Source organism: Lampetra planeri, chromosome 55 (genome assembly GCF_965212315.1).
Source record: "Lampetra planeri chromosome 55, kcLamPlan1.2.h2, whole genome shotgun sequence".
Taxonomy (NCBI): domain Eukaryota; kingdom Metazoa; phylum Chordata; class Hyperoartia; order Petromyzontiformes; family Petromyzontidae; genus Lampetra; species Lampetra planeri.
In genome coordinates, this window is record NC_136161.1 from 1,501,586 (window position 1) to 1,517,245 (window position 15,660).

Genomic DNA, 15,660 nt, shown 5'->3' on the forward strand with positions numbered 1-15,660 from the left:
CGCCGCTAATGGCGGCTCATTGGGCATTATTGGACGAATAACGGCTGAGATGTGCATCGCTGATGTTGGACTGACGGGACAGGTTCTTGTTTCCACGTCGCTTGCCATTCCTTGCTTGCTTGGAACCGATTTTCTGGAGAGGATGCCCCTGAAAATTCGGATTGACCAGACCAGGGGTGCCTGAAATTATCATCCGGCCGTTGAATGGCATTCTTGCATACTCCCATCTGCTTATGCATGGCTAACCCCACCGTGCAGGCAATTGCACATCGGACGGTGAAAATTCCCCCTGGCATGCAAATGCTGGTTCCACTCTAATTACGGAAGCTGCTTGACCAGGGAGCGATGGCTGGAGGTGTCCTTTTGGGGCCTTCTAATAAGGGCAGTCGTGGACTGACGTTAGTAGGAGCTCAGACGTTGGTATCCAACGATCAGGAACCCTTTCGATTTAAAGCTTTCGTGACTGCAGGGATTCATCTTCTTGGTTCTTTCGGTAAAGTCACGTAGAAGGGAAATAATAAAATAATAAAAATAAAAACATAATAAAATATAATTCTCACGACGTTTCGGCCACAATGCAAACAGCCGTCCTGAGGTGAAAAACAGGTCTGTCGGAAAAACAGCGTCTGAATGAGCACTACCAGGCTTGGCAGCGTATATTTAAGCTGGGTTGGAGGGGGAAGGGCGCCTTGACGTCGTAAGAATTGTATTTTATTATGTTTTATTTTTATTATTTTATTATTTCCCTTCTAAGTGACTTTACCGAAAGAACCAAGAAGATCAGGTACCCTTCATTAAAGTTCTTAATCAAGGGTTAGACACGTCGGGTCATCCAGGAGGGTACTGTGCTAGCTCACACGTCGCTGGCACTTCCTGAGGGAAGCATCATTAGGAACCTGGGTGCAGCGTCTCATACACGACCGCACCGGAGTATTGACGAGGGGTGGATGAATAAGCTCTGTGCCGAGAGTGCGGATTTGCCCGAGGCCCAGAGGGATAAGCTGCGAGCGCTTTTGCGTAAATTATCAGACCTTTTTAGCAAGGGTAAATTTTATATCGGCCGCACGATGCTCTTGAGTCATCACATTGATACGGGTGATGCCGCTCCTATCCGGCAGAATCCCTACTGGCTGTGCCCTAAGGAAAAATAACACGTTCGGCTAGCGGTTGACGAAATGTTAGCCGCAGACATTATTTCACCGTCCACCAGCCCATGGGGAGCCCCGTAAGCTTAATAAGGTCTCTGTCGCTGATGCATACCCTTTACTTCGGATGGATGACTCACTGGACGCTTTGGCGGGTGCTCTGTTCTTTTCTACTCTTGATCATCCACACTGCTAACGGTAGAGGTTGACAAGAAAACACAAATAAGTCATGACCCAAAGTGGTTGATGACATCTTTCCAATGATTGCTGAGTTTAAAACCATTATCTCAGTTGAAATTGTGTCTGTGTCTATATATATATATAGATGGCTTCGTAAATGAATCTTTGTTGATAGCCAGTCGGCTTGCAAAGTACCATCGTCTTAGAGAAATCAATTTCACGTGAGTCAGCCGCATTAAAGTAATGATCAGCCACGGCAGAAGAATTGGTCCTGCCGTGTTTCAGATCTGCCTTATGTTCACGACCACGGTCCGAGACATTTCATTTGGTTTCCCCAATGTAACTGCTGCCGCAGATACAGCTTAGTTTGTAGACGCCGGGATATTGCATGTCAGGAATCTTGTCCTTCACAGATGAGATCAGATCACGAATTTTGTGTATTAAAATGTAAAAAGTTAACTTTCAATGTGGTTAGTGCAAAAATGACGTCACTGACCCTATCCATGCATTGTGCCATTGGATGCACTACATCATGATAAACAACTTTTATAAACACACCAAAGCATTTTATGTGACTGTTTACCTTAAAGAATGAAAAAAAATAGCACAAAAGTAATGTTCCAGGCAAGTTTCGAAGTGTCGACTCTGACGTTGGTATTAATATATATTTTTGGAAAACCTGTTTGCAAAGCACTCGTGGAATAAGGCTTCCATACCAAATATTTATTGGTTTAAACGAGCCAAGTAATTGATTCATTGATGGGGATTTAGATTCAGGCATGCAAAACTGGGAATCGATTGGACAACGGTAACTGGATGACATTTTGATTACAAGATTTGACGACGACATATATTCTACTTTACCGAGTGTTGACATCCCCAGCGTTAAACAGTACTGCTTTTTTGTATTTGGATTGTCAGCCAACACCGGCCGCAACCCCGAGTTGAGGTGCACCAATTGTTCTCTTTTAGCCCCGCCCCCCCACCGTTCCATTCCCTGGATACCACATTCAGATAAGCCCCTCCCCCTTAACTTGTATTTAAGAGCTTGGATTTTTGATTTTTTCCTCACTTGATACAGTAAATTTAGCTATGACGCTCCCACCTGATGACGGAGACTTGTGTTTCCTCCGAAACGTCGTGATTTATTATTTAATTTGTATTATTATTTCTATTATTTTGATCGTCCATACAAAAAGTTAATTGCTTTCAAGGAGCCAATTAATTGATTATTTGATGCCGATTTTGATACAGACATGCATTGTCACCGGATCTGAGTACGTGTGTAAAATTAGCGATTGAATGGACAACGGGAAGTGGACGAAATGTTGATTTCAAGATATGACAATTTGACTACGACACAGGAGTAAAACCATTGATTAAAAAAGAACCATTATATCGACGTAAAATTTCCATTTGATTGGGTTAATCAATGGATCAAGAACAGATCGTTAATCTCTGACTACTGCACTTACATTAATAGTGTCATGTTTGATTAAGCTAAGGTTGTAGATGACTGAATGCAGTGTTTTAGGCTGCGGGTTGGTGTGGTAAGAAAACCAGGATTAATATGGAAACATAAATAGATGAGTCCCATCAGGTTGTAATCCTTTTGGAAAATGAGAATGAAAACCAAAGCAATGTGTTATATCATTTGAATTGGAACATTGACTCTGATTACGAACATAGAACAAACACTGCAATTTATTCAAAAATGTGTAGAGGAGTAGAAGAGAGTAGTGGCGTCATGTGCGCTGTCCGGTGCGATGGCGTCACGGGACGTGGGGTCATGCGCGCTGGATAGCGCACATGACGACACAGCTCCTCGAGGATAAAGGGGGGACCCCGTGATGTAAGCGGGGTCGTAGCTGGAGAGTAGGGTCAAAGTAGGGTGGAACGGTGGGAGCCAGGGGCAAGAGGGTAGGAATAGGGGATAGGACAGCGTCAGGGCTGGACGTGGCTGTGCTCCTCGGTCGGCCGTGTTGGCTGATCCCACGGCCGGCGCAGAGGAGACGGCACAGGGCAGCCGGCTGTGTCGGGACCGAGTGGGACCTAGCCCGGGACCCCTAACCCCTGGGAAGTGGTTCACCCCCCTCCCCCCCCCCCCGTGTGTTGTGTAGCCCTTAATAAACGGCGAAAGCACTTAACCTTACCTCCGTCTCTGAGTGAGTTGTCGTCAACTCTTCTACAAATGTATAGAGAAATGTACGCTGAAAATGACAACTCAAGATAGAAAATGGGGCACATGTATTCTAGAACAAACTGCAAGTGTTATAATCCTGTGAACTAATTGGGCTTGGGCAGGATTCACCGCTGAAAGGGATGGTAGCCAATGGATGACACTGATGGCACCAAAAGCTTGGATCATGTCCGAGACGGAAATAATTGTGATGGAGTGGTGAGATGAGCTGGTGTGCAAAAAGACATGGATTGTAGCATCACAGAGATAATTCTAAGTTCGGCAAATAAAAATGGCTGATAATGTTGAAAATGGATTAATGTTAAGATTTTTTTTATTTTCTAATTTGATTCTTTAGAATGAACAAAGCAGACATCTAATTTATTCATCTGCTGTGCTCCCTTTTGTAATTAAACAGACACTGCAGAATATGACACATCATGGCGGGACATGATCCGGACAAACAAAAGAAAACTGATAGACTGGATCAGCGAAGAGCCCTCCGATTTTCTGGATGAACTGGAAAGTAAAGACCTAATTAACCGAAACGTTTATAAACAGGTTAAGGAAATCAGTGACTCTAAGAAGCAGTCTCGTTTCCTCATCGACCACTTCCTTGACAGCGAAGAGAATGATTGCAATAATTTCCTACAATCGCTCAGAGATGTGAAGAACAATTACCACCCGGAGCTACAGAAATGGACTGAAAATCTTGGTGAGTAATCATTTCGAGTGTGAAATCTAGATCTCTTAGAATATAAAAAATAGACATTGCATTGGCATTAAATGGATATAATAATTTAAATAATCATAATCTAAGTCATACTGAACGTAACACTACATGTGAAAATGCAATGCATAATCAGAAGTTATGGGTTTCTAAACTCATTACAGAGCAAAGTAAAATACAAGTATGGTTAAGTTAGCAGTTGTGAAACGGGTACTCTAATGATATCCCTAAAAGTAAAATGACTCAAATCAAACGGCAAATCACTATGTCGCTGACCTTATTGCGCCCAGCAGAAATAAGACACGGAAATATATTTGCTACTATTAATCAATTTCTCAAACCAGTTTCTTATTTTAGTCCCTTAGGTTTGGTTGATAGATTTAACTTTTTGTTAAACTCTTTCACTGTTAAAACATTTCTATTCATTCCTGGCTGTCTTTATAATTCGCTGCTCCTCTACGTTCAAATGTCTTGCCTCCCTTTGTATGTATGTTGAACTTCTGTCGCACCGTACATAGCCAACCGTGCTAATCGAAGGTGCTGCACCCTTTTAAGGGTACAACACTAACTGATCTCCGTGATATCACTTCTTTTGAGGTCACTCTTCTGATCTCTGAATCTCGACCTTACTCCAAATTGATTTCTGCAAACTTTACTCGTCTGGGTGCATTTGTGTTCGATATATTCATCAGGCCTCACAGCTTGGGTATTGTTCATTTCACATTTCAGATGGCAGCTGTAACTCTCCTCCTTTAGAAGCCAGGTCTTAATCCAGAGTTGTTGGTTAACTTCCATCCTATCTCTTAAGATTCATTTCCTCGGTAAGGTCCTGGAGTGCTGTGGCTAATTGACTCCAGCAATATCTGGCCTTGAATAATCTGCTTGACCCCTATCAAACTGAATTCAGATCATGGCATAGCACGAATACTGCTTTGTTTAGGGTGGTAAATAACCTGTTGAACTATGCAGGCCACAATATAATTTGGGGTTCCTCAAGAAACTACACTCGGAACCATTCGGCTCCACATGGAGCTTTGCTTTGATTTCTGGGCGTGTACTCTCACTGTTATAGAGACGACACTGACATAATTTCAGCTGAGACTTGACTGCATCAGTGACATATATGCTATCATCATCACTCATTTATAACATTTTGGATGAAGAAGAATTTTCTTCAACTGAATGTTGACAAGACTCAAGTCAATTTTGTTGGTTGTTCCCACCAGTTGACCAAAAATGTATTACTCCACCTGGTGATCGATGGCCAGAACGTCTGCCACACACATGAGATTTAAAAACTCTTCAGTGCTATTTGACCAGTCTCATTCCTTTGACCTTTCTCCCTTACGTTGATTAGTCATGAAGCCTCTAACCCTGTGTCCATGTTACCTCACAACCAGTCTAGTCTGAAAGTCATACATAATACCTTTACACACACCCATCTCCCGTATGTGTAATCTCCCTTATCGGCTACATGCCTGTTTTCACACCAACTTTTGCAAATTCATTATCACTCTCCTCGTCATCACTCTCACTACAGTACATCAGCATTACAACGATACAAACCTGTCACAACACAAGCGCACAAGAAAACCTTGTACACAACCATCTAAGGATTAATTTAAAGCCTGGATTTGGGTTTATACCACGAGATCTTGATTCCTAAGGCCTTTTTCTCGACACCCAGGACTTCAAAAGCCAATGTATGGGTATACAGTGACTCCACATCAATCACAGCATCCTCAAAAGAGTAAAGGTTGGTAACCCTCACTTCACGACAGATGTGCCATGCAGACTACAATTCACTTTACAACATAACACCCAGTACATGCAGATATTGAAGAGAGTTCAGGCAAGGACATACCTCTAATTCACGCAAACGTCACTGGGCAACAGCCATAGATATACCCACCACACTTTGCAGCACTTTCACTTCCTGCATGCCGGCACACCTTCATATCTAATATTTTTTGGAATTCCAAAAAAGTTGCAGGGCTTCCTAAAATGTCTCCTGATGCACTGTATCAAATTTCTTCTTCTGGCACAAATACAGATTGTTCAGGCGGCTGAGTGTACACGATATTATTGAAGAGGCACATACACCGACAAGTCACACTTTGTTTCACTCCTGATGGTTGTTGTATATATTTGGTCTTGAAAAATTATTTTTTTAAAATCATGAAAGTTAAATGAAAATAGAAAATGTGTAATTGCCAAAATTATGCTAATTAGTATAAATACGCTAACTATGCATTTATGCTAATTGGTATCTGCTTCGATGTCTAGGGGTATTAGCAATCGGGATAATAAAATGAAGGTGTAATTGTATGAAGTTATGCAAGTGTATGTAATTATGCTAATTTGGCTCGGCTTCGTTGTCTCGGGTGTATTATCAGTCGTGATAATACAATGATTCTCGCTTTAACTTTTACTGATTATGTTTTACTGTGTTATGTCAGGTCTCAAAATTCAGACTTCACCGCATGAAACAGTTCTTATAATGAAGATTATTATGCATGAACTTAGGGAGGCACCACTCAGACACTTCTGTGTTAAGCAACTTTCATATTTTTATTTTAAGCTTTCGTAACTGCAGGTATTCATATTGTTTTCTTGCTGTGGATTTCACACCTGATTATGATTGCATGTGTTGCAGTCGTAACGTCGTGATAATTTTTATTGATTAATATTTTTTTTATTTTATTATTTCCCTTCTACGTGACTTTACCGAAAGAACCAAGAATATACAACTTTAATGTCTTTAAAAAAACATAACACTCTAATATGCGAACTCTTATGCTAGGAATGGCAACACAGTACTCCTGGAGATGTCCTCCTCATTGATCCGTACATTTAACCCTGAATGGTAACGTTCGTTAAACTGGATAACAGAACAATCGGCTAATTCCTCAGAGTAAAGCGAGCATTCACGGTGATAGGAACATTTCCTTAAAAATTTAAGTGACAATATTCATACGAACAGTAATAAAGAAACATGTCCCTAAAGCAAAAGTAGACCTAATTTAATTCATTGGTAAGAGTATGCAATTAACGAAATGTCTTAGAACAATGGTTTACGGCAATGTGCCTGCTTGTCTCGCAAATGTTATCAATTGGCTACGGGCTTCAATAAATTCGCGTGATCAAAATAAAGATTTTAACAAAATAGTATCCCTGTGAGTGTGTAGATTCGTAACATAGATGTTTATAAATGTTTAGTTTCATCAATTAATTACTTGGTACAGTTATGCAATTAATGAAAACGAATGACTAAAATACTTCTCAAACTGCCTATTTCTATCTATAAAATTTACCATGCTCTCGTAGGTCAATTCGCTCTTTCTCTCCCTCCTCGCTTCGGGGTGGATTTCCATACAACTCTCTCTAAAATGTACCAGTCTTGTTGAGTCTTTCAGTGACATGCTAATTTTTCTGCTCCAGCAGCTGCTCCAACAGACCCACCTCTCTCTCTCTCTCTGCCCCCTCCCCTCTCTCTCTATTTAAGGCCTCGGCACAGAGGCATTGTGTCTCTGTGTGTCTATGTTGTGTGTCTCTCTTTTTTTTACGATCAGAGGAAACAAGACGATGCTCGGTGTAGTCGGTACTTTGCTTCGTTCATCATTTCGTTTATTTTTATTTTTTTATGCTTTCCTTTATGTAACCCCACTCCCCTCTCTGTCCCCTCTCTCTCTAGCCCCTCTCGCTCTCTCGCTCGCTCTCTCTCTCGTTCTCGCTCTCTCTTTTTTTAACTACGACAAGCGCTGCATCTGCACGCAGCCCTTCTCGCAGTCCAATGGCCTCCGACGGGTAGCTCATATCTGCATGCAGAGGTCTCCATCACTGTGTGTCTCTGTGTTGTCTCTCTCTGCTTGTGTGTTTGTCTTTGTATCTCCGGGTCTGTGTTTTATCTCTCTCAAATTTAGTTCTACCTGATGACGGTTGCTTGTGTTGCAATCGAAACGTTGTATTCTATTATTTAATATATTTTCTTTCTACATGACTTCACCGAAAGAACCAAAGAGTAATTCCTGCAGTTACGAAAGCTTCAAATCAGATGTGTGGAAATCCACCCGAAGCGGCCGGGAGAGAGAAAGAGCGAATTAACCTTTGAGAGCCTGGTCAATTTTATAGAGAGAAACAGGCCGTTTGAGAAAACTAACTTACCATTTTTTTGGGAAATGTAATGCAATGCAACACAGAGAGTCGGCTAACACACAGGTAACGCATAGACTGGTTGATTCCTTCTTCACATTCACATTCCTTATTGCCGTACAAATCCTAGAGGAATGGCCTTTTCTATTGATTCTCCCAGCATCTGGAATGCTATCGCCAATAAACTGCAACTTGGATCACTACCTGTGAGATCTTCACTAAAAACTGATCTAGATGAGTTGTACACCCCTAGCTGCCACTGCTATTCAGAATGGCCTGAAATCAAATGTATCATTCTGGATGACGTATGATCTTGAGTTTGATTATAGTGTGCTGTTTTGATCCAGAAGAGGCCTGATGGCTCGTTCGGACATTCCGTCTACAGGAAAGCCACCCACACGGATTCCTAGCTAAAGCCTGACTCCCACCACCATCCGGCCCAGAAGAACTCCCTTATCAAAACATTACACCATAGGGCCTGCTGCATCTCCGACCAGTGCCACCTAGCCAGTGAACTGGAGCACGTACACCAAGCCCTCAAGATGAATGAATACTCTGACCGCACAATCCGCAAAACTGTAGCCCCAACCATGGGGAGACAACCAACTGAGGACCCAATCAAAACCATCACCTTGCCATACATAGCAGGTGTTACCAAAAATATAACCAAAATCTATAACAAAACACAAGATCCATGTCCGATTTAATACAGTACACAAAATCTGTGATTTTATCCCATCTGTGAAGGATGTCATTCCTGACATGCATTACCCTGGTGTCTACAAACCAAGTTGTGTCTGCGACATGTCTCGGACCGTGTTCGCGAACACAAGGCAGATTTGAAACACAGCAGAACTAATACCTCTGCAGTGGCTAGTCATTGTTATAACGCAGTGGGCTCGCACGATATTGTTTTTTCCGAGACCAAGGTACTCTGCAAACCTTCGGGTAACCATCAAAGATTTGTCCATGGAGCCATCCAGATATATAGACACAGAGACAATTTCAACCGAGAAGATGGGTATAAGCTGAGCAATCATTGGAAGGACGTGATTAACCAAGCAAAGTCGTAACTTGCCGTGGTGCTTCCATCCTTCCTGCCGTTTGGCTGTTATCTCTGACTCTCTGAGTTGCATTGCCCTGTTAGGTGCCTCTGCATTAACGGGCTGGGGTCTCACTAACATGGCCACCTCTGCTCCCTTAGCCTCGATGTATCGATGGTTTTGGCTGTGTGATGGGCTTTGTGCCTTACTGGCGCGACCACCGTTGCGGTGGTTTTCTTGCGTAGAAGCGCTTGCCTCACAGCGTAGTTAGTGGCGCCACAGCTTGTGTTACACATAGACATGACATTAACCTGTTGATCCCCCTAATCTCCCTGCCTAAACTCTCCCATCAACATAGTGCTATTCTCCCTTTAACACTGCTGTTGTGTGCATATGTGGGGACGATACTCTTATGCGGCAACGGAAGCTCATTTCATGCTAATCTCTCTCCCTAATCTCTCTCTCCCTAATCTCCCCCATTAACACAGCTGACCTGCTTGTGTCCGGGGATGGAATTTTCTTCCAGCTCAGATCCCACTTGCTTGCCCATCGCTATATAAATAAACTCTTGTTATAACAGCTCTCTCGCTGGCTCAGCAGTTCCACTGCCATTGGAGGACGATCGCTTGTGTTGTGATCGAAACGTCATGATATATTGTTTTAATTTTATTTATTTTTTCTACCTACGATGACTTCATTGAAAGAACCAAAGAGTACAACATTATATTGAGGTGATTGAGCCAGATAATTGCATTCGGAGTAGTGGAATGTATCGCAATGATGCATCCTTCATATTCGTGAATTGGAAAATGAGTCTTTATATGTTCTGTGGTCTGTTATGCTTGACCACAGTCACACACTGGAGATTTCCCTGTATTCATTTTGGGTAAACCTTCCTTCTTATCATCTGTGCTGATGGCAGTGGGGTCTTGTTGATAAATGTAGGTCATTTTCCAATAAAGTTGATGATGGAGATTTCGCTTGGTGCTTTATGTAATGTGGTCATTTTGCGCTATCCACTAATTTGTAGGCTATGGAGTTGGGTGTAACTTTTGAGGTTCGATATTCATTTGAATGATTAGCTCCAAGACATCGCAGAGTGAGTAGAGTACAGTCCTTTAACTCCTTATTTTCACCGTTTTCATCTAGAGGCTCGAGCAGGGCCCTTTCAACTTGTGTGCTGCCTGACAGCTTTGCACTGCCAGAGCAGAGCCTGGGTCTCTTATTCCAGCAGGGATTGTATTCTTCCCAGAAGTCCCAGGGGTTACTCTTCGGATCACCACCTTCTACAGCTTTCTACAGCAGTCCAAGTCAGCTTTGGCCAAGTTCAACTGTAGGATTAGTTTAGACATGATCACGGGGATATATTGATCGTGTTGAATGATGTTGTAGAAGACAGTGAGTATTTTGTGAGATATGTGAAGCCATCCATATATACAGACACAATTTAAATCGAGAAGATGGGTATAAACTGAGCAATAAATGGAAGGACGTTATCAACCAGTTTAAGTCATAACTGGCTGTGACGTTCCCATCCCACCACCTTACCATGTTAGTTGTTATTTTCGGCTCTCTGATTTTACATTAACAGGTAAAATTTCTCACACTAACACAGCCACCTCACTCGCCGAGCTCTAGGTTGCTGCTCTGCCGTCTTCCATTCACATGCTAATCTATCACATTGACATAGCCACCTCAGGGCGCTGGCCGTGGAGGCCGCTCAACAAACTCACATTAACATGCTAATTTTTACTTGGCAGCCCTTTGATTGGTGAAAAAATCACCACCATCGCAGTCGCTGCCCACCACATTTTTACTTGGCCTCTGACATTTGAGCTACGCCCATTTCAAACCTTTATAAACTGTTTCCTTTGTAAGCTAACCCCTCTTTCTGATGACGAACGCGTGTGTTGCGATCGAAATATCGTAGTTTTTTATTATTTTCTTTGAACCTATCTACGTGACTTTACCCAAAGACCCAAAGAATACAAAGAATATGTGAAGCATGCTTCTGCTTCAATCTTTGCAAGCGGTGATTAGGTCCAGGTTGTAGTTTCTTTTCCAGAAAGCAGAGTGAAAAGTTGTTGCCTGTTCAGGGATAAAAGACCAGTTGCAGATCTTCTGTAGACATCTAGTTTGTGAGGTATTCGTCATCAGATAATTCGCTTCATAGCCCCGCTAGTGGTGGCTGTTAAATTCACGAAAAAATGGTATTGCGCTGAATTTGGTTCACTTTGGAGTGCTCGATTATTCCATGTCGAAGTAGGGGCTTTACTCACGATAATAGTGTACTTGATGGCGGTGGTGAATGTGGTTTCTTCTTCATTTGCCGAGTTGATTGCATTAGCTGTGATTTCTCACTTAGCAGAGTGGGTCACGTGCAGGGCAATCTTCCACTCTGATACCTCTTGTGAGCCACTTGTGGGTATTGTAAGATCGTGGTGGATCACAGAAAAACACAGTGAAAAATTAACACATCGTTGTTTTTACATTCATCATAAAATAATTACCCTACATATGTCATCTTAAAAAAACAGACAAAGTAGAAGGTCAAGACTAAACGTAAATTTATTAGGAAAAATACAACTGTCATGTGTAAAATGTGTGGATCAGAGAGCTATCACACGCTCCCACTGAAGTCACCTCACCTGTACGTACATGGTACTAATGCGGGTGGTGTGTACTGGATTAGTTCTCAACCGTTTTCACTGCATGGCACACACACTTTAGAGCTTGCTCGATCTTCGTGGCACAAGAAATTCCCACACAGTGAGTGGGTGGGAATGCCATACTTATCGAGAAAAAGGACATCAAGTGGCACTGCCAACATCTGTGAAAATAATTTTCCCAACTGCACGAGTGTATTCATGTATGTCTGTGTGACTCCATGTCTGTGTGTGTCCTTGTGTGTGCATCTCCGTGTCTGTGTATGCATCATCATGTATGGAAATATCCTAATGTCACGGTCTGCTCGCCGCGAGAAGGCATCGGGAAAGAGTGTCCGTAGTTTGCAATTCCTCCATTGAACGAGTGCAGACTTCAGTGGTTTACTATATGGTCCTTAGTTTTGGTTGCATGGCGATAACCGCAGTTGCTTGTCTTTGCTTGTTCAGATATGAAGGAGATGTGCACGTTAGCCTGTTGATATTCTAAAGTAGTTGATGATACACCGTTAGTTCGATATTTGCGTCTCAAATTTTATTCAATGTCCACGTTGTTTCACATTTCTCCAGAATTCTTAGAGATCTGGATGAGATTCTAGGATAATGACAGAGTGATCCCAGAAAGGAAATCGGGACTCAAGTCGGCGCCAATGTACATGTTTGAGGTCTTAGTTGATGGTCAGGTTGCCGTTGGCTAGACATAATGTAAACTCCCTAGCAGTTTGAACCTCTCTGTGGATATTTGTTGGCAGAACGTTCGCCATAACAAAGTGCCAGGGGATTGATGTCGGGTTCAGTGTTCAGGTTATGATGCGCATTGCGTTATTTAATTGTGCATCTCATAGTTGTGTACGTGCTCCCGGACCTGTCTGGAGCGCAGCAATTTTGTCACTGAGTGGATCAGTGAGAGAGTGGCAGATAGCAGCGCATCAGCTGAGGCAGCCCAGTCCATTCTTCCAAGTTTATGCAGCAAGGCGATTATTGATTTGGTCTTTTAACAAATGAATCTCATGTGGGGCTTTATAACCTCTTGACATCCTGGAGTTGGGTCACAGCTCACGAGGCTACCACAGTGACAGTTGTAACTTGTTGACCCGCCCCTATTGGACATCTATTAAAAAGAGCGTCATGGCTCGTCGTATTTCTCCTGGAGTCTAAATAAAGATTTTGATTCTGAAAATATTTTTATTCTGATGGAAATATGCCTCCAATAAAGTAAGATCAGTTTTTTAAAGTTTTTTTTGTGCAGAAAGGGCTATGCCATCTGCAGATATTAATTTGTGAGATTATGTGCACGGCAAGTTACGTATATATATCTTAAATAGTGTTAAATAATGAGCTGCACTGTTACACCTTCATTAAAGGTGTCATGAGTTGGGAGAGTTTTGTAACCCTAGGCATAGAGTGTTTCCCTCTCACATGAACGGGCATTCTCTGGCTGTTTCAGGTTCCTCATCATGCAGCTGCATTTCTGCTTATCTGCATTCTCTCCGTATTAGAGTGAGCAAATTATGTGGGCGTTACAAGTTTAATGTATTATTATATGAGGGATAAGAATGTCAAGGTCTTAGATATATTACATATGTAGTGGTGATACGCGCTGGGTGTATATGTCGTGTGCCAGCGCGTATGTACGGGTGTGTGTGTGGTGACGCGCGCTGACGGGGAGGAGCAGGCGTCAGTGCGCGGGTGGGGGTAGTGCTGCTGATTGGCTGTGTGCCGGTGACGCGCCCAGAGGGAGTGATCGGGTAGCAGCGCGGTGTGATTGGTCGGAGAGTGGAAACACGCGCTGAGCGGAACCGGATCGTGGGGATAGCGCGTGGGGATTGGGTAACGGAGGAGCGGTGCCGACGTTGAGGTCCGCATCCGCTCCGTCTCCCGGGAAGAAGGGGTATATAAGGTGATGCACAGAGGAGCAAGGGGCAGAAGTGGAACCATCTAAGAATGAAGACGAAGGTGTAGAGATAGAGCCCGGAGAGGAGAGTAATGGAGAGTAGAAGAGAGTAATGTATAGTGTGTAGCCAGCGAGATAGAAAGGTCTACACGAGCTGAGTAATGTATAGTGTGTAGCCAGCGAGATAGAAAGGTCTACACGAGCTGAGTAATGTATAGTGTGTAGCCAGCGAGATAGAACGGTCTGCACGAGCCGAGTATGCATACGGTGTAGCCAGCGAGAGAGAACGGTCTGCACGAGCCGAGTATGCATACGGTGTAGCCAGCGAGAGAGAACGGTCTGCACGAGCCGAGTATGCATACGGTGTAGCCAGCGAGAGAGAACGGTCTGCACGAGCCGAGTATGCATACGGTGTAGCCAGCGAGAGAGAGGCAAAGTCTACACGAGGCGAGAGAGGAGAGTGTAGCAGAGGCGCAGAGTCTACACGAGGCGAGAGAGGAGTGTAGCCGAGGCGCGGAGTCTACACGAGGCACAGAGAGCCGGCAGCACAGAATCCTGAGTCAAGAGAAGTGCGGTGTGAAGAAGAGAGGCCACGCGTTGTATTGTTACAAGTCAAGATTTAATAAAAGAAGTGTGTTCCCGTCAAGGAGTTTCCTGCCGTCATTTTCCAATACTTCATCTGGCGTCAGAAGTGAAACGGGCTTCCAAGTATGGAGACGAGGAAGACCCGTAGGACCCACGGGATTGACCGCGAGGAAGACCTGGACGACTCGGAGCCGCTGGTGGCGGGGGGTGAGGAAGAGGACTTGCCCACGCTGCAGGGTCCGTCGACGGCGCCGGCCGAGCGACCGGGGACAGACGCCGGGCTTCGTGAGGCGCACTCCCGACTGGCGGAGCTGCTGCTCGCCGCCGCGTCCATCTTGGCGGAGATCAGCTCGTCGGGAGGAGCGGGGACGGTGGGGGACATTTTACAAGGTCGCCCCGCAGATTCCCGCCAAAACGAATGGGGGATTCCCGCCATTGCGCCTGGGCCTGTTTTTGGCGGGAACGGCGAGCGCCACGTGGTGGTGGGTTCCCAAGCGCGCGCATCGACTTCATCAGCGCGCGAGGGGGTCCGCCATCTTACGTCTGCTGCTGGAGCCGCCATCTTAGACACCGACGGACAGGCGGAGAGGAACCACGAGGCGGATGACTTCATTTTTCAGCAGCGCCTGCCCACGTTGTCAGCCTTCAAGGCGGAAGGCGGAGACTGGGGCCAATTTCAGCGAAGGTTTTTGGCGCATCAAGAGATGTCAGCGTGGTCCGATGCTACGGCGCTGCGGGCATTGCCCGCCATGCTGGACGACGATGCGCTCGCGGCCTTCAGGGCTGCACGGAAGTCGGACCGCTCCACGCTGAAGGATGCGCTGGGTTTGTTGGCCAGGGTCTACGGGCCTCCCTCTACATGCCGCCATCAGTTCTACGCAAGACGGAAAGCGGCCACGGAGACCGCGCTGGCCTATCGCACGGCGTTGCTGGCTCTTGCTGATGCTGCGTTCCCTCGGATGGACGAGGAGGGCCAAGACGCGATGGTTTTGGAGCAGCTGCTCAAGTTGGCGCAGGACCTGGGGGTCCCTATCAACACAGCTGACGACATTGATATTTCTTCTTTGAGAGTCGCCACGAGTATTCAAG

General features: G+C 44.4%; 1 protein-coding gene across 1 annotated transcript in view; it reads left to right on the forward strand.

Moving 5' to 3' along the window:
- LOC144735439 (interferon-induced very large GTPase 1-like) overlaps nucleotides 1-15,660 on the forward strand; it is a 57,371-nt gene that overhangs the window by 17,451 nt on the left and 24,260 nt on the right. The window contains exons 2-3 of the mRNA XM_078617841.1: nucleotides 3,923-4,219; nucleotides 5,922-5,990. Of these exons, the coding sequence (XP_078473967.1) occupies nucleotides 3,923-4,219; nucleotides 5,922-5,990 (366 nt within the window). The remainder of the gene's footprint in view (nucleotides 1-3,922; nucleotides 4,220-5,921; nucleotides 5,991-15,660) is intronic.